Source organism: Pteropus medius, unplaced genomic scaffold (assembly GCF_902729225.1).
Source record: "Pteropus medius unplaced genomic scaffold, Ma_sr-lr_union100, whole genome shotgun sequence".
In the NCBI taxonomy this organism is placed as follows: Eukaryota; Metazoa; Chordata; class Mammalia; order Chiroptera; family Pteropodidae; genus Pteropus; species Pteropus medius.
This window is the reverse complement of record NW_024341893.1, coordinates 220,872-239,448: the sequence shown is the minus strand read 5'-3', so window position 1 is coordinate 239,448 and position 18,577 is coordinate 220,872. Positions and strand designations below refer to the sequence as shown.

Genomic DNA, 18,577 nt, shown 5'->3' with positions numbered 1-18,577 from the left:
CCCGCGCATTGGCCAGTCCCTGGCACAGCGTGCACGTGAACCTCACTGAGACTTTCCTCCAGGATTTCCTAGCCTGGGCTCCTTTCCCCTTCATGACCCCTGACCTCAGACCCTCTTCTGTTCCGAGTCCGAGAGTTGCTTCGGGAGGCGCCCCGCACCCTCAAATCTTCCAGCTAACCCCACGATTCTCCCAGTCCAGCGGGGGCGGGCAGAAGCAGTGACGAGGCACTTTTTGCAAGGAATGGGAGGGGGAATGAACAGACCCCGGCGTCCTGGTTTGCGATCAGTTCAGCTTTGGTGGTGGGGACGCCCGGCTGCGACCAAGGCGGGGTTCTGGCCACGGCTGCGCCTCCGGCTCCCGCCCGATCCTGTGGGTTTGGCAAAGCAGCTGGCAGGGGCATTAAGGCCCATTAGCAAAGGCGAGGTTGCTGGGAGCCGGGCGCCGGGGAGGTGGTGTGTGGGGGGAGGACTTCTCAGCTGCCGCAGCCTTACGAGCAGGTGGTCAGCATGTGCGGGAGGGGTGAGGGGGTGGAGGGAAAAGGGGGAAGGAGGTTCCCGGCAACAGATGGCACGGACAGGACTGGTGCTTTCAGACAAGAGGGTGGGAGGGGGCTGGCCATCTGCACCTGGAGGCTAACTGCGAGCTCCTCCCCCTCGCCCCCAGCGCAAAGAAAAAGAGCTGGGGGAAGGGGAAGGCCAATTTTATTCAAACTAAAGGTTCAAACATTCCCCCCCCCCGCCCCCCGCAACACGGGATGGACGGGAAGAAGGCAGCTGGTGGTGGGGTGAAGGAAGCAAAGGTGAGGGCTGCCTCCACCAACCACCACCCCTCCTCTCTCACTAGCCAGATCTGTGGGAGACCTGAGGCGCAGCTGAGGGACTCCCCTCTAGACGAATCTGCATCTCCATCATGGTGTGCAGGGGGCCTGAGGCTCTCTCAAATGCTGGCAGGAATAAATTAAGCTCTGACATAGAGTTCCCGGATGGCCACTCTGGGGTGGGGAATGCAGGATACGGAGGCGTGAAGTGGAGAGTTCCCTAGCCCCAGCATTCCCCAAGCCCCAGGGAAGGGCGCTAGGCAAGACTGGGACACCCAGGCGGTGTCCTCAGACAGAAGCAGAGTGGGAAAGAGGCATCACAGCTGGGGATGGACCCCTACTGGCCGGATTTCCCAGAGGGAAGCTGTCTGAGGGGCTTTGATCCGACGTCAACTCTGGTCAGGAGGCTTCGGGAATTGGTTGAGCCTGGCGACTAGCCCAGTATCGATGGTAGGTGTCCTGGAAGAGGTCCCGGCAGTCGATGTGGGCGCGGAGGCGGGCGCAGGCTAGGAAAGCCCCTGCCAGTTTGCGGTGCAGGGCATAGGTCTCCTCGGGCGGTGGGCGGAGCCGATGCTGCAGCAGCACCGGGATGAGGCACTGCACGCGGTGGGCAGTGTCACCTGCCCCAAAGTCGTAGGGGCCATGGGTGGCGAAAGGTTCCCCCAAGATCATCACGGCCTCCACGTGGGCATCCGAGAATGCCTAGGGATGGGGCAGAGCAGAGGCACCCAGTATGAACAGCTCTCCACTTAACCCAGAAGGGACAAGCAGCTTTTAGCTAGAGTCTCCAATACCAACACAAGCCCCGCTCCTTCCAGAGCCCCCAGGAGACAAGCAGCTCCCTACTCCTCCCCCCCCAAAACAGCCCTTCACTCCATCTGGGAACCTCGGGTAGATAAGCAGTCCTCTATAGAACAGAGAAGCAGCCTCCATTCCCAGACCCCAGTACCACTCCAAGTAGTGCCCATTCCCCTATTCCTTCCCAGAGCCCCCCAGTACAGATCAGTTCCCCACTCCCCGGTGTTAAGCAGCCCCGAGCCCCTCTGACAGACACCAGCCCCTACTCCCACTGTGTCTCCGCACCTTGGTTTCAAAGCCTGTGAGGAATTTGAGGTCCCGGGATTTCTGCAGCACCTGATCTCTGTCTCCATTGGCTGCAGCCATCACTACCTGGGGAGAAGGGTATGGGGCACAGGGTCAAAGGCCCCAGCGGGGGCGGGATTCAAGGGTTCAAGGAGATGTCTGGGGAAATGGAGACCCAGAGCTGGATGCCAGCCCCCACTGTATCCACGTCCCTTCTCGCCTGCTTAGGCCTTCCCTCATCTAGAAGCCTGTCCCTCCTCAACCTGCCCCTGTATGTTTCTCTCAAGACCTTCCAAAACCTAGAGGATGGGAGTGGGTCAGGGTTTCTGCCTGTCTGCCTGGGAACACACAGCCTGCCTGGAAACTAAACGGTGAAACAGCACAGAAGAAAATAAATGTCAAGTGCTGCTCATGGGTCCACACACTCAACTGGCCAAGGATGTGACTGTGACTGAAAACTGCATCCGACGTTGCTACTGGGCCATCTCTGTGATCACCTGGTTGATGTTGATACCTGTCTCCGAGACTGGACTTGGGGCCCTGAGAGAGCCTCAGGAGGCCCTCGGTGAACCTTTGTTTAGCAAATGAGTGTGTGGAGCTGAGCACCTCTCCGGCCGTGAGGGCACGCCGGGCTGGCAGACAGAAGCCAGAGCCAGCCTGCCTGGGCTCGGTCCCAGCTCTGCCACTGCTGGCTGACTCAGGAAGGCCCTTGCCTCAGGCCTCTGCCTTCTTATCTGTGAAGTGGGGATGCTGAGTTATCTTCCTCATGGGGTCGTTGTGAGGATAAAGGAGGTGACAGCTGTGCTGAGCACTGTGCCCGCATGTATGAAGCACCATAAATATTATCAGCTACTACGGTTATTAAGAGGTAGATGTGAAGGTTCCGACTTCACATAAGACGAAAAAGAGACTCTCAGGGGGCAATAGCAAGGCAAGGGGTGGAACCTGGGCGAACTCTTAACCACTGAGTGGCTCTTTCTTGGGAGGAAGGGGAATACAGGATTAAATCTGGCGGTTCTATTCTGTCTCAGCTCCCCTGCCCAAGCCTGTCTGGCCATCTGTCAGGCTCGTGGTCCTTGGGGGCCGGTGTGACAGGGCTTTTTGAAACTGGAAAAGACTGGGGAGGTGGCAAGAGGGCCATGCTAAACAGGCTGGGGGTGGGGGACATGAGATGTCCCAACTACCCAGAAAGGCCTTGCTTTGTGCCTCAAGTGGCCTGCAGAGAGGGCCCCAGGGGGCCAGCGTGTTGGGGGGGGGCGGTTACTAGCTCCTCCTTCCTACTGGCATCTCAGGGGTGGCCCCACCATCCTCCAGTCTTCAAGCCAGAGCCCAGGGTCTTGTCCAGGACACCTCTCTTTCTCTCCCCACAGCCTCACTGGGCTTCCAATACCACTCATTATTCAGAGGGGGTTTCCTAATTCTTAATGTGCCCCTCTCCTGCTCAAGTCCCTCCCATGGCTTCACAGGGCACCCAGATAAAGAACAAGTGGCAAAGCATGGCTTCTCGGACCCAGAGTGATTTGGCTCCAATCTCATCGCTGGCTCCTGCTCGGCCGCCCACCTGCCCACCTAGTCAGAACGTGAACTTTTCAGTCTTTTAGGCCTTTACTAATCAAAGTGTGGTCTCTGTAAGGGGAGATTTGGCATTATCTGGGAGTGTGTTAGAAATGCAGTATTTTATGTCCAACTCCAGCCCAGAATCTGCATTTTAACTAGGTCATGGGGCGCGGTGTTTCACATGCATGTTAAAGTTTGAGAAGTGCTGCTCTAACGGGAATATTCCTTCTCACCTCTTGGCCTTTGCACATGTTATTGGGCTGGAATACCCTCCTAGCTGCTTCATGATTGGTCTCCTCATCCCTCAGGTCTCAACTCTGATTCCTCTTCCTCCAGGAAGCCCTCCCTGACCCCTCGGATGGGCTAGGCTCCTTTGAGTTCCTACAGTGCCCTGTGCTTCCTCATTCCAGCCCTGACCACTCTGGGTCCTCACTGTCTCCCCCCCACCCCCCCCCACCACCACTGGGCTATATTGGTCACCGTTGTCCCCAATATTACCCAGAATAGGGCTGGGCAGAGAGAGGTATCAAAGAATGTTTGAATTGATGACTAAATGATAGGAAGACCAGGTCGACTGTCTAATCTCGCCACATTAATGAGATAGTGTTCTCTGTGACCTCTGAGACAAACTGGCCCTGGTGAGCGGGAGGGACAGTGGAAGGGATGGGGCGACGAGTGAGGAAACACCTCCTGAGGACAGAGCAGCCCCTTAGGGATCAGCTTGCCAAGAAGGTACGTGAGCACGAGGCCGGACACCAAGGCCTTGGGCAGTGTGAGGTGTGGGGAGGCGGAAGCATGGCCATCATGGGCTTTTCTTTTAGGAGGAGGGAGGCTGGTCAGCATTAGGAGCACGGGCCCTGGACCCAGACCACCTGAGTTTGAATCCCAGGTTGGGTGTGACCTTGGGCAAGTGACTTAACCCCTCTGAGGTCCAGTTACTTCATCTGTAAAATAGGGCTAAAAATGGTCCTTACCCTGTGAAACTGCTGTATATTTTAAATCAGTTACCATAGGTATAGCGCTTAAAACAGTACTGACATAATATTAAGTGCTTAGTATTTGTTAGCTACTGTTAAGACTATTATTTCTTATTTCTTAATTCCAATACTATATTTCTCCTCACCCTTGCCTCAGTATCTGGCTTAAGCCTTAGCCCTTCAGAGACCCCGGAGTTGGGGGGACTCACCTCAATGTAATGGTCTGTGAATTCCGTCCCAAATTCCCGGCTTGCACCAAAGTCCAGCAAAGTCACCTGGGAACGAGGACGGTGAAAGGGGCGCTGGGAGTCCACCAACGCTTCCCATTGTCTGTCCAGGGTGGCTAGGGTCCATCTTTCCCTCCCTACACCCTGTCCCCTCCTGCAAAGTCCCTGCCTCAGGTCTCCACACGTCTAACCTACCACCATATGAAGCTGAAGGAAGCTGGCTTTTATTTTTTTGGTCTTAATTGTTTTTATAACATGTTTTAGGCATAGAAAAAAATCCAGAGAATAATAAAATATATGGAAAAGTGAACACCTACAAATGTCATTACCCAGCTTAAAATATGAAATACTATCAATCCAGGTGAGGCCTTCCGTGTACCCCAACCTGCTTCTACCTCCCCCACATCCCTGCCCTCTCTTCCAAGGTCACCACTTTCCTGAAATCACCATGTGTGTATTTCTACATGTTTCTGTATAAGTGTGCACCCATGAACAATCCATAATGTTTTGTATACTTGAAAACTTCATTTAAGTGGCATCTATGATAGTTATCCTGCAACCTACTCTTTGTGGCCAACAAGTTTTGTGATTTATCTCCACTGCTATGTGCAGCTCCGGCTCATTCATTCGCTTTTCACCGGTGTGTAAGGACTTCATTGTGAGAGTACATCACAATGCATTTATCTGGTTGATGGGCATTGTGGGTGTTTCTGGGTTTTGCTATTAAAAACACTGCTCAATGAACATGTGTTGGAGTTTCTCTAGGGCAGTGGAGTTCAGACTATTGATCACAACCCACAATAAGAAATGCAGATTATACTGGGCACCAGTGCCAATGCCACATAAATACAAGTGTCAAACAAAAGTGTCCCGAAATATTATAGCTCCCTCCCACTGATACTATTCTAGGACTTGTAAATGAAAAAATGTAGTTGAGACCCAATCAATTGACGTCAGGACACATATTACCTTGAGGTCAGAAAAACCCTTTTCTGGGGTGTCAGCCTAGAGGGATGTGAGATGTGTGTGCCCTTGGGGGGAGGGGGGTGGCAAGGGACTGAGGCCGGAGACTCAGTGGCGCCACGTCACACTCAGCAAAGCTCTCAGACTTGATCCCCAGGGTGCTGGAGCACTGTGGAGGGGACAGCGTGGCCAGATTTGTGTTTCCGAAAGGTCCCTCTGGGGACAGAATGGGCACAGACCACTTCGGAGGGCCATGTGGCAACCACATGCGCTGCGAGTCTCTCGGTCCTGTGTCCTCTGCCGGGAACGCTCTCCCCTGCTCTGCAGATGGCTGTCCCCTTCTCATCTTTCTGTTTTCAGCTTTAATGGCACGTCGTTCAAGAAGCCTTCCCTGACCCCACATACCCAAGCAGGGTCAGCCACTTTCCCTGGCTTCCCACAGCCCCCTGGGACTCCCCACCACTGACCACTCTGGCCTGTGCTTCTCCATCATGGCACTAACTACTCTAGGTCGTCACTGTTTGCTGACGGGTCCCCCCACTGGACTGGAAACACTGAAAAGGTGAGGATCTGGGCTGTCTTGGCATCATTATCAAGAGGCAGGTACTGGGTGCTCGGTGTGCTCTAAATGAATGACAAGTGTGGTCGTGATGACTGACTACCTTCCAAAAGTTGTGCTCCCTCTTCTATACTGTCACATTGCCACTAGGAAGCCACGGCCTAGACAGGGACTCCATTTCCCAGTATCCTTTGCACCTAGACAGGCCCTGTGACCAGTTCTCATTAAGGAATAGTAAAGGGAATGACGTGTCACTTCTGGGCAAAGCACTTAGACAAGGGGTTACCCTCTCAATCTCTCTTTCCCTTTCTACTGGAAAGAGCATTGCAAGGCCTAGGGGATGGTATAATCAAGAAAGGGAAGGAGCCTTGGGCCCCTGAATCACCGCCTGGAGCAGGCCCGCCCCAGCTTGTTACACAGGTAATAAACTATTATTGTGTTGAGCTGTATTGTGTGAGAAATATCGGGAAATATCTATCAGGGCAGCTAATGTACCCTGGCACACATCACAAGGAACCAACCTGGTGGCTGGAGGCGTCATACAGGAAGTTGGCCCAGTTGGGGTCTGTTTGCATGAAGCGGAACTCAAACAGCTCCCGCAGACACAGCCTGAGGAGCTGGAAGCAGATCTGGGGTGGGGAGAAGGAGGACCAGACACCTGAGAGTCATCTGACCCTGTAAAGCCCTCTAGCCTGGAGAGCACCCATGGGTCTGGCCTGCCCTGCCCTGGGGCAGCACCCTCCCTACTGTCCCACGAGACCACATACCTGGTTCCGGATGTCCTGGCTTAGGCTCTGGCATTGGTCCAGGGGGACCCCTCCAGCCAGCTCCATGCCCAGCACCCGCTTCGTGCAGAGTTCTTTAATCACTGCTGGCACCCGGAAGAAGGGGTCGTCTGCCAGCAGCTGCCTGGGGCGGAAGGGAGGCAGGCGACAGGACTTAGTGCTTCAGGCCCCTGTGGCCCAGGCTGAGGCCTCCTCCTCATCCTTTGAGAAGCGCTCCATGAGCAGCGTATGTTTTGCCTTCTCTCCTGCTCTCCTGTTGCCTCTGTGTGCCGAGTCATGGCCAATGCTTGGCTAGACTGACATTCATTCATTCATTCATTCATTCCACAAACATCTCCGTAGGGCCTAGTGTGCCTGCCCCTAAGCCGGGTGCCACTGGAGACCCAGTCACCACTTCCCCACCAGAAACACTTCCAAGACATCCGTTTGCCCCATGATGAATTCAATGCATTAAGCTCGATAAACAATACTTTATCTCAACTTACAAATTAATCCATCCGAAAAAAAATAGTCAGATATATAAATCTGAGTCCATACTGATACTCACTGGCCACTCCTTGGACTCATTATGCAGAACACTGGTTAATTAAGGGAAAGAATCCTTTTCCGTGTCTGTCCTTGTGGACAATGCCGGGGGACAGAGCAGTGGGCAAGCCCCGCTACATACACCAGAGATCACACTCCAACAATCCAACAGTCCCATAACAGAGTGAGATGTGTCAGTATAAGATTTGGGAGGCAGAGAATGTGAGTGAGGGCTCTGGCTGGGGACCTGCGGGATGGCTGGAGCAGAGTGAGGTGGGGAGCAGAGTGAGCTGGGGAGCAGGGGCTGGGTAAGGGCCAAGGACTGATGTGGGTGTTATTCTAAGGGCACTGGGCAATCCCGGGAGGGAGGGCTCTCCCCAGATCACACAAGGAGTGCTCGGGCCCAGCTCGCTTCACACCCTCCTCCAGGTCCTGCTTCTAGGCTTGTATTTTTGTCTTCATTTATAAAATCTCTGAACCTTCCTCATGAATGGACTAGGCCACGTGCTAACCATTTAATCAGCACGATTCCCTTTTATCCTCACTGCCCTGGGAGGATACTCCCCCAAGGCCACTGTGTGTATTTGGACCACCCGCCTGTTAAGGGTTGACCCGGGCTGGATCCCACATCTGTCTGAGTCCAGGGCCCAAGCCCCCAAACCCTGCCTTCTACTGCCCTTTCTCCATCTACAGAGCCAACGTGGCTCAACAAACATCTGCTGCACCGTGGAGGGTCTCACGGAGGTGTGGTTAACTACGGCACAGCGTGATGCTTCTGCCACGCAAACACGTTCGTTGTTCCCTGTGGCTGTACTGCATTCATTTTCGCTGCTGTATGATATTCCGCTGATGAATGTACCATAATTTATTTATCTACCACACCGGATAAATTTTATAGATTTGAGTTGTTTTCAATTTGAAGTTGTCGACAGGCACTTAGTGACACAACGAGTGACCATTACATCTCCCCCACTGGAGTGCGGTGGTTACCCAATCCACTCCACAGATGAGAACACAGAAACTTAGAGAAAGGAACCTGCCCAAGCTTACAGAGGACAGAGGGGATGAATGAAGTAATACGTGAAAGAATGGATGGACGAACAAACGAATAAAGAGGAAAAGGGTTCCTTTTTCCAGCCCTACCCCAGGGCTCCAGTTGCCAGAGGCTGTGGTGGTACCTGCTTCCCACTCAGCCAGGGAGGGAAAAAAGGAAGGAAGCTGGAGGGAAGGGGTCCTCCAGGGGCCTGCAGGGGGCTCAGCTCACCTGAAATTCTGGGCACAAGCCGCCTCCCGCCGGTAGTCACACTCCCAAGCCAGCTCCTGCTGCAGTGCCTGCAGACTCTGCTCAGCAAACAGGCCTGAGGCGGTGGCCGTGTCAGACAGGGAAGGCCACAGCCTGTCCCATCCCACCAGCCCGACCCCTCAGGCTCCCACTCGTGACGTCTTCTCTTGCCAGTCGTCTTCCTCTGTCTCTCTCGCTGCCCCTCACACCTTCTGTTCCATGCCCTTCATCTGCATTATCTGTCCACACACTTCTCCTCTGTCCTTCATACAACTGTGGGCTCTTCTGAAGTCTCTCCCCTGGGGTCTGGCTCCCACAGGCACTCACACCAGTCCCCAGGCATCTCTCACAGTCACACGCCCCCCCCCATTCTTTTCCGTACTCTCTCACATTCTCTCTGCCTCTCCCTCTCCCTCACCTCTCCCTCCTTTTACACACACACACACACACACACACACACACCCTGCTCCATCTTCAGGCTCTCTCCCATGCAGTAACACAAACATGAGGTCTTCCTTCCTGTTTCTATGGCTCTTTTTCAGACCTACCGTCCCTCTCTGCACACCCTGTGTCTGTTTCTGGATTTCAGTCTGGGCTTCTGTCTCTCTGTCAGAATTCTCGAGTTTGTCTTTTTCTCACACACTTGTACTTTCTGGGCTCTCCCTGGGGTACCTCGTTTCTGTCTCACACGCACACTTACACACTCACTCACACGCAGGCACGCCCTGCCCCGCCTACTTGCTCTCTGGGGTGTGTCTTGCAGGCAGGGGTGGAGGGGGCGCCTCACCGTCGGGCAGGGCCATGCTCATCTTGAGCACTGCCAGCAGGTTCTGGACGTCGCTCTGGATGCTCTGGGCAACGCCTGGGTACTGCAAGGGGAGGAGGGGGCAGGGTGGGAGTCACTCCTCTGAGACAGCAGGATGCCCACCGCTACCTGTCCGGCCGCCCCACTTACCTGGATCTTCACGGCCACCTCCGTCCCGTCCCTGAGCATGCCCTGGTGCACCTGCCCGATTGAGGCGGCGGCAAAGGGCACCTCCTCCAGAGAAGCCACCTTGGCCTGCCAGTCCCTGCCAAGCTCTTCTTCCAGGACTCTCTGGGGAGAGTGGTCGTGACAACCATCACTGATTACAGGCTGAGTTCATTCCCCGTGCGAGAACTTTACTAAGAACCCTGGCACTAATCACACGCTGGGCCCTGGGCCGATGAAGCTCTTGGCTGCTACCCCACTTTACAGATGAGAAAACTGAGGCTCACAGTGACATCTCTCAGCCAAGGTGAAGCACCTGCCGCTGGCGGATGGGGAGGCCCAGCATAGCTTGTCTCTCAAGCCTGTACTCCTGAGGTTGTGTGCGCTGTTGTTGGGAATTGCTATTATGCATAGTTAAGATTGATAATAAGTCTTTATTATAATTGTATATTGTATTATTAGTTCAGTTTGATAAAGAAGAGTTAAAATTGACAGAGGGCTTCCTGTGGGCCAGGTTCTGTTCAGACTCCCCACTGAACAGCAATAACCGCCTAGGATCACATGGCGAGTGAGCAGAACAGAGATCAGAAGGCAGGTGGGCGGATGGATTCCAGATTCTACACCCGTACCCAATTATTACCGGATCTTGGGTGCTTACTCACTGCCAGGCGCTTTGCCAATCTATTTACAGGTACCCTCTCCTTTAGAAACCAGTAATAATAACAACCGAAAGCGACATGTCACCCGTGGTGTGTCAGGGACCCTTCTAAGTGCTCTCTGCACCCTAACTTACATAACACCATCACGCAGGTGCTGCTATCACGTCGCCATTCCACAGATGAGGACACCAAGGCTCAGAGAGGTCAGGCCATGTGTCTGGGATCACGCAGGTAGGAAGTGGCAGAGCCAGACTCTGAACTCATGAAGCCTGGCCCTTCTCCACTGCGCTCACTGCCCCGTTAACAGCCCACTGGCCTGCGGGGGACTGGACTCGGCCCTCGGCACCAGCCTCTCATTTAATCACCACGACGAGCCTATGAAGTGTGTGCTTTGGTGATCTCCATTTGATAGAGAGGGAAACTGAGGCCCAGAGTCAGACAGAGAGTAGAGACGCGAAGCCGGGGCGTCGGGCAGGTGGAGCTCCTCCCTGGCTAGCCTCACCGCTGGGCACTCACCAGCATTTGCCAGCGAGGCATGAAGTCGGCGCTCTGGCGGACCCGCTCGAAGATGCGCTGCAGCTGGGGGCTGATGAAGCTGTTGTCTTGGGAGATAGGGGGACAAAGGACAGTGAAGCAGTGAGAGAGGAGGTCGGGGGGGGACCCCTGGGGGAGTATCTGAAGTCGGGGCTTGTTGGTGGGTGGGATGGGGTAGAAGTGAGGTCAGGGGTCGAGGGTCATGCTATACCCTGGATGCTGAGCATTTGGCCAACCTTGAGGGCGGCCCCCCGAACGGTACACAAAGTCTGCACAATCCGCTCGGCATTGGCCTCTGACAGGAAAGGGCTGGAGCCTGGCTGGGAGCCGCCTTCTGGGGTGGAGAGAATGATCATTAGTGTTGCAATCATAAAAACAATCAGTATTAATACCACTACACACCACCAGAATGGCCAGACTGAAAAAGACAACAGCAAGTGTCGGCAAGGACGTGGAGCAGCCCGAATTCCCACGCTGCTGACGGGGGTGCCGTGGCCCGAATTCCCACACTGCTGACGGGGATGCCGTGGCTCGGGCCCTTCGTGAACCAGTGGGAAGTGTCTAGTGAAGCACACACCTGCACCGGGTGCAGCTTCTCTCCTACGTGACTACCCAAGAGAAACGCGTGTGTCCACCGACAGATATGTCCCAAGAAGAGTCACCACAGCAGTATTCATGACAGTCCCAAATTAGAAACATCCCAAATGACCATCAATACAACTAACGAAAGAATTATGAAACAGTCACAGAGTGACTTCTATGGGACGGAACAAGCAACCCAGATCCACTCACAGCAACGTGGGTACATCTCTCAAAAAGAATGTTGAGCCAAAGAAGCCAAACACATACAAGAATGCACGGTCTGAAACAGCCCAAACTCGGGGTCGGAAGCCGAGACGATGGTTGCCCCTGACGGGCGGGGATGAGGAATGAGGGGAGCTTCTGGAGAACCCGGGCATCGATTCTCAAAGTGTGGTCCGGGGACCCCTGAGCATCCCTAAGACTCTTCAGGGGGTCTGTGAGATCAAAACTTTTTTCATAATAATATTAATATGGTATCTGCTCTTTTTCTTTATTCTCATTCTCCCAGGAATGCTCAGGGGAATTTTCCAGAAGCTCTATGACCGGTGGTGGTGCCACCACTGTGATGGCAGATGGAACGTGTGTATGTGTTCTCGCGTATTAAATTTTTCAGTCTTAATCTCGAATACAGTAAATATCCACATATATAACCCACATAAACAAGCTCTCTGCTGTCCTCATTCTATTTTTTAAGAGCTTTACGGAGATAGAACTCACTCATTTAAGGTGTGCCATTCAATGGCTTCTAACATATTCACTACTGCAACTATCACCACGACCAACTGTAGAACATTTCATTGCCCCAAAAAGCCCCTTACGTATTAGCAGTCACCGTTCCCAGCCCCCAACCACTTGCCCCTAAGTCCTTGGAAACCACCGATCTACTTCCTGTCCCTATAAATTTTCCTATCCTTGGCATTTCACATCAATGAAATCATACAGTACGTGGTCTTTTATGTCTGGCTTCCTTCACTTAGGACAGTGCTTTCAAGATTCATCCACTTTATAGCATGGATCGGTACTTCATTCCTTTTTATGGCTGAATAATATTGCACTGCATGTTTTTTTAATCCACTCCTCAGTTTTAAGGGTGTGCAGGGATCCTGAGACCAAAAAATGTGAGAAATGCTCTTCTAGGGTTTCTTAATCAGGGTGCACAGATGCGTCCAATTTGTGAAAATTAATCCAGCTGATATGCACGCAGTTCTATATGCAAATTGTATTATTATTCAATAAAGTGTTAATTATTCTTTTATTTGTTAAAAATTTAATCCGCTCTTTATTAAAGGCTCACCCAGTGCCAGGCAGGATTCTAAATCTCTCTGTGGATTCTCTGGCAGAATCCCCACAATCGCCCCGAGAAGTAAGAACTACCAATGCCTTAATTTTCAAGGTGAGGAAGCAGGAGATTCAGAGAAGCAGGAGGTACAGTGCCTGGCCCTGGGTCACATGGCACAGAAGTCGCGGAGCAGGGTGCTGACTCAGGTTGGCCTTATCCTAAAGCTTAATTTTCTACCTACGTCCAACTTTTTATTTTGAAAAAAATCCAGACAGAAGAGTCGCACCATGAACACCCACATGCCCGTTTCAAAGATTTTAACATTCTGCCTCATCTGTTTTATCTGTGTGTACCCAAACACTTACTATTATTTTTCTGTGGATCCATTTGCATGGAGTTCCACTCAACCTGTGCTAAGAATAAGGACATTCCTCTGTACAGTGTCATGATCACACCTAAGAGAATTAACACTAATCCTCTAACATGTGTATCCAGTCCATACTTAGATTTTCCCAACTGTCCCTAAAAATCTTTTATAATTTTCTCCTCTAAGTTTCAAATTTTTCAATTATAGTTGACATTCAATATTATATTAGTTTCAGGTGCACAGCATAGTGGTTAGTCATTTACATACTTTATGAAGTGGTCCCCCCGATAAGTCTGGTGCCCACCTGACATCATAGTTATTACAATGTTATTGACTGTATTCTCTATGTTGTACTTTACAGCCCCATGATATAGTTATTTTTTTCAAACTGACATCCAATCATGGTTCACACATTCCATTTGTGAATTATTCTCTCTCTAGTCTCTTTTTATTCTAGAATACCCACACCCATTTTTGTTTCGGCCGCTGACTAGGGGGAATCTCACCCTCAGAGGCTGATTTCTAGACACCTCTTTCCATCTCTGTTGTACACAGACCGCCCCACCCCACCCGACCCCTGGCACTCCTATTTTCAGCTTTCCTCTCCTGCTCAGAGTTAGGAACTCAACTCCTGATGACTTTTATTTTTTTCTCTCATAACCTGCTTCTATCCAGCACGACCCTGACAGCAGCTTCGCCCTGTTGTGAGCACTTCACAGTAACCCTCACAGGTGAGTATGCTCTCATCACCTCCATTCCCCACATGAAGAAACTGGGGCTCTGAGGAGTGAAGTGAAGCCACTTGCCCCAGGTCACACGGCCAGGCCGGGGTCTGAACCCAGGCAGTGTGGCCCACTCACCTGACTGTAGATATCCTCCCGGCAGGGACTTCTTGGCCACCTCGGCCAGTGCTCCCAGCCCCAAGCCCACAGCCAGTCCTGAGGAGTGAGAGAGGACCCTTAGTGCCTGCTTGCCCAGGGCACTCTCCCTCTGACGCTCTCTCTTCTTTCCCTTTTTCTCTAAACACACTTGTCTCTGAGCTCTTTGTTGCCAACTCTCTGAATGTCTCTGTCCCTAACTCAGCCCCTTACTCTCTCCCTGCTTGGGGTTCCTTTCAAGGCGAGGCTACCTCTTTTTCTATTCCTCTCTCCTGGTCTCTGTCACCTGCGTCTGCAGTTCTCATGCTCAGTTACACATCCGAGTCACGTGAGGCACTTATATAAATACAATGCCCAAGCCCTACCCGAGCTTCTAATTAAACCGGCCCGAGGCCTCAGAATCTGTTTTTTTTAAAGCATCCTGGATGATTCTAATGTGCAGGCAAAGGTAAGAAGTTCCCAAAATGGCCCCAAGTTTCTCTGTGAGTTCCTACGAGTCCTGTTTCTCTACCCACACCTCCTTTTCTTCATACTCATCTTTCCTTTTCTAAGTCAATTATTTCTCCATCTCCCCATTTCCCCCACCTGGCACATCTGTCCAGGCCTCTTTCTGTTTCTTCTTTTGATGTTATTTCTCTGGCTCTGATTTCCTCTGCCTCCTCTCTCCCCTTGTCCCCAAAGATATCATGCGTCTCTGCCTCTTTCACTGTCACCATCTCTGTAAACAATCGTAGCTGGCACCTTCAACATTCCAGGGACCATTCCTAGTGTCTTATATGCATTAATTCACTTTGTCTTCACACCCTTGTGAGATAAGTTTTACAGGAAAACTTCCATTTTACGGAAAAGGAAATCGAGGCTCAGAGAAGTTAAAATAACTCATCCAGAGTCACAAAGTGAGGACGCAGCAGAATCAGCCCTTGAACCCTGGGCAGCCTGGTGTCAAAGCTCTAACCACTGCATTGGACTTCTTCTTTATACTGTGAATCGGTGTCTTTAAAACTTGAACCATGATCCGCAGTACAGACATCTGCATCGTAATGGGTATAGACCAATGGATACGTAATGTTCCATAGAACAAGATTTTCCCTTACTCTACAGGTTCATTCGTATTGTCCATTCTATTCTTCCTTTTAACGCTGGTTGCAACTCATTAAATTATTTCAAGCAGATTGAGACCTGAAGTTTGAGTGATCCTGCTGCTTGACCTGGGGTCAAGTCATTTCACCTTCCTTGGCCTGCATGTCTTCATCTGTAGAATGGAAATACTCATCAACTCAGTGCAGAGAGCACATGTATGGGGTCTTGCACATTCTTCCAAGTTCTCAATAAATGTTACGTTCCTCTCTATTTCTCTTGGTTTCGCAGGCCTTTGCCTTCACTTTCTTTCCGACTCTCCCTCCTGTCTCTGATTCACCCTGTCCCTTGGCTCATTCTGTAAATGTCACTTCCTCTGATCTAGCTCACAGTCTCCCACAGTCACACCTACCGCCAAAGTTGGCCAAGCGGCTGATGCGGGAGGCGGGCACCTTGCGTTCTCGAGAGCGGTCACTCAGCTGGGAAATGGGAAAAGGTCTGAGGACAGGGAGGTGCGCACAGTGCCCGGGGCGCCCAACCAACCTGCTACCACACCCTTCCCCAAGCTTGGCAGGCCAGCTGCCTTCATGGGGTGCTGCTGGCTGGGTGGGAAGCAATGATACCTGGGGCCGGGGTGTCTTCCTGAGCCGAGCCTCCCGTGCCTTGCGAATATCCTCCTCTCCCAGGCCTGTGCCAGGCTTACCCTGATGAAGTTTTCGGGCCCAAGAATCCCCATAGAGCCCCTGCAAGAGATGCGGACGTTGGTAAGGAGTGGAAGACGTGGGGTCTGCCTGGCCCTTTGGATCCCTCCCTGTCCACTTACGCATGTCCCCCCTCAGCCTCTTCCCCTTGGAGACCCTTCCCCGGCCTCTTACCTGCCAGTGGAGCCCAGGCCCCAGAGCCCCACAAGGCAGACCAACAGTCTGGCCCAACTGTCCACGGGTCCCCTGCAGTAGACCCCCCACCTTCAGCCACATCGCCTGGGGGAGAAGAGGAGGTATTATTCGGATAGGAGTTGTGGGACTGACCTCCCTGCTTTGCTCGACGCCCCCCTCCCCGTCACCAAGCCCTTACATTCCTCCATGTCCACGCTAAGACTCCTACCCACCAAAGCCTTCCTCCCCTGTTATAGCCCCTCCAGTTTCTCCTGGTTCCCCCTCTCGTTGCTACGAACCCATAGCTCTTCCTGCGCACCTCCCAAAACCCACTCTCTCCCTGCCCCACTCCCTGCCCGTTGCTAGGGTTCTCCCCCGTTGCTAGACACCCACAGATCTTCCTGGGCTACCTCTCTACTTCTTTGAGCCACCCTCGTCGCTAGGAACCGCCTTCCCCTACGTTGTTAGGCGCCTACAATTCCTCCGGTATCCCCCCCGCACCCCGTTACTGGGCACCTCCTCCCGTTGCTAAGCACCCACTGCTCCCAGGATTCTGGTCCGCAAAGCACGAAGGCCTCCTGCGCTTCCGGGAGTCTCCGCACGCCCGCCCCCTCCGGTCAACTAGCCAATGGCGGAGCAGCAGCTCTCTGACCCGCGCGAAGCCCGCCCAGCTGTGTGTAGTGGGAGGAGGCGGGGGCGGAAAGAGGCGGGGCCTGAGGGGGGGCGTTGGGGCCTGCGTGGAATCTTTAGGGCAAAGCGGGAGCGCACACGTGCCCTTTTATGCCCTTCCATTCATCTCAAAGTTCCTCGTGCTGGGCGGACTTTTCTGTTCCCTCCACCGTCTTGTTTGCAGACACCCCTCTTCCTTACAAAGTCCACACCTCTGCTCTGCGGTAACATCTTGCCAACCTCTCTTCTTATTTCTAGCCCCAGCAAGCTCAACATCTCTCCTTTGAACGCATGTCTTCCCAGGAAACATTTCCCGTGCACATGGAGCCCCTCCACTTTGCACACCCACCCTCTGCTTCAAACACCACATCTTGGAACCCAGCCTCTTCCTTGCTCACCAACTGTCTCCCTCTTGCACTCTCAACTCTTCTGTGTACATAAAGCCCCTCACGCTCAGCCCCTTGAGCCCTGTTCTCCCTGCTCTCTCTGCTCCCCGCCCACCTGCTGGATGGTGTGAGCGGGGGACCCCTCTGTTTCCTGTAGCCCTGACATTTCCCAGAACACACTCAGCCAAGATTCCCAGAGCTGAGTCAGGAGCCTTGGCATTCCAGAAAAACAGCTCCCAGCCCATCTGGGTGTGTGCGTTGGGTTGAGGTGGGGAGCAGGCCAACTTAAAGCCTGCTTCCCCTACAACAGACTGACTCACTCCTCTTCTTACAGTCTGTAATAGAAGCAGCTGGCTGGGGCCTCTCTCCCACGGCTGAGAGAAGGAGGGGTGTGATGCTCCCCCCACAGACCCCTGCCCCAGTCTAACCCCTTTGTCAAGAATCAGACTTCCCTGTTTCTGTCCCTGTGCTACATGACCTCAGAAGAGCCTTGACCTTTTCCGGAACTCAACTGCCCAGCCTGTGTGATGTACTAGGGGGCTCGTACTACGACTTCATTGATCTGTGAAGAGATGACTCATTTTAGAGCCCTGGAACTGTGCCCAATGCCCCTCTCACAAGTGACTCAATTTCATGAGAGAAACCCCACCCATCCACCCTGTCCTCCTTGAGACACAAGGGTCTGACTCAGGAGCTGAGTGACAGCTAGCCCTTAAGAGTAAAAATAAATAAAAAGCACCTATGACAATAACTAATTCACAGGACTGTGGCGGATGGTGCCAAGCCTGGTGCCACATGCTTCACACACATGAAGTCATATCAAATAGCCTATTGGCTACAAAGGTTAGCAGACTTCTGAGCCTCAGTGTCCCCATCCGTAAAATGGGGCTGTGGCGTCCTCTCTTGCTCAGTGTTAGTGAGAGAGATGCAGTGACATAGTGTATCTGTAAAGAGCTTGGCACAGGGCCTAGTACAGAAACAAGAGTTCTATACATGAGAAAAAATTCTTAGGGAAAAATCACTTTTTTTGAAATTTCTATTATGCATTTACCGTGTGCTTTTCTAGGTACTGGGGACATAACAAGGAACAAAACAAGCAAAAATCTTTGCTGTCTTGGTGCTGGCTTCTGGTAAGGGGCACAATAAACAAAATAAATGAGTACAAGCATACCTCGTGTAAGTATGCTTTGCTTTATTGTGCTTCAAAGATATTGTGCTTTTAAAGATTGAAGGTTGTTATCACCCTGTCTTGAGCAAGTCTATTGGTGCCTTTTTTCCAACAGGCTCAGAGGATAGTTAGTACTTTTTATCAATAAAGTATTTTTTAATTAGGTTGTGTACATTTCTTTAAAGGAATAATGTTATTGCACACTTAATAGACCACAGTATAGTTTATGATAACTTTTTTATAGTTTATTTTTATTTATTTTTATTATGGTGACATTATACATAACTTTCATATGCACTGAGAAACCAGAAAATTTGTGTAACTTACTCTTTCACAATATTTGCTTTATTGAGGTGG

General features: G+C 52.1%; 1 protein-coding gene across 12 annotated transcripts; it reads right to left on the bottom strand.

Annotated features, from left to right (window-relative positions):
• Positions 1 to 685: 685 nt before the first annotated feature.
• COQ8B (coenzyme Q8B) lies at positions 686 to 17,087 on the bottom strand. Of its 12 annotated transcripts, none has more exons than XM_039853555.1 (15): positions 17,065 to 17,087; positions 15,998 to 16,102; positions 15,746 to 15,865; positions 15,535 to 15,601; positions 14,028 to 14,105; positions 11,151 to 11,273; positions 10,922 to 11,007; positions 9,732 to 9,872; positions 9,564 to 9,645; positions 8,759 to 8,864; positions 6,952 to 7,093; positions 6,706 to 6,813; positions 4,645 to 4,710; positions 1,902 to 1,988; positions 686 to 1,520 (listed from the first exon to the last, which is right to left on the bottom strand). In XM_039853555.1, exons 2-15 carry the CDS (start codon positions 16,097 to 16,099, stop codon positions 1,218 to 1,220), a joined length of 1,611 nt encoding a protein of 536 aa, XP_039709489.1. In that variant the 5' UTR covers positions 16,100 to 16,102; positions 17,065 to 17,087; the 3' UTR covers positions 686 to 1,217. The 12 variants fall into 12 exon arrangements, with proteins under 12 accessions (XP_039709489.1, XP_039709468.1, XP_039709475.1 ...); XM_039853534.1 differs by lacking the exon at positions 17,065 to 17,087 and adding an exon at positions 16,534 to 16,618; XM_039853541.1 differs by lacking the exon at positions 17,065 to 17,087 and adding an exon at positions 16,538 to 16,601.
• Positions 17,088 to 18,577: the final 1,490 nt, after the last annotated feature.

Coding starts and splice junctions, on each gene's coding strand:
- COQ8B (XM_039853501.1), bottom strand. CDS start 16,099: ATGTGGCTGAAGGTGGGGGGTCTACTGCAGGGGACCCGTGGACAGTTG. Junction 9,873..10,921: donor TGCCTCGCTGGCAAATGCTG/GTGAGTGCCCAG, acceptor CACTCTCCCCAG/AGAGTCCTGGAAGAAGAGCT. Junction 1,989..4,644: donor TCACAGACCATTACATTGAG/GTGAGTCCCCCC, acceptor CCTTCTCCCCAG/GTAGTGATGGCTGCAGCCAA.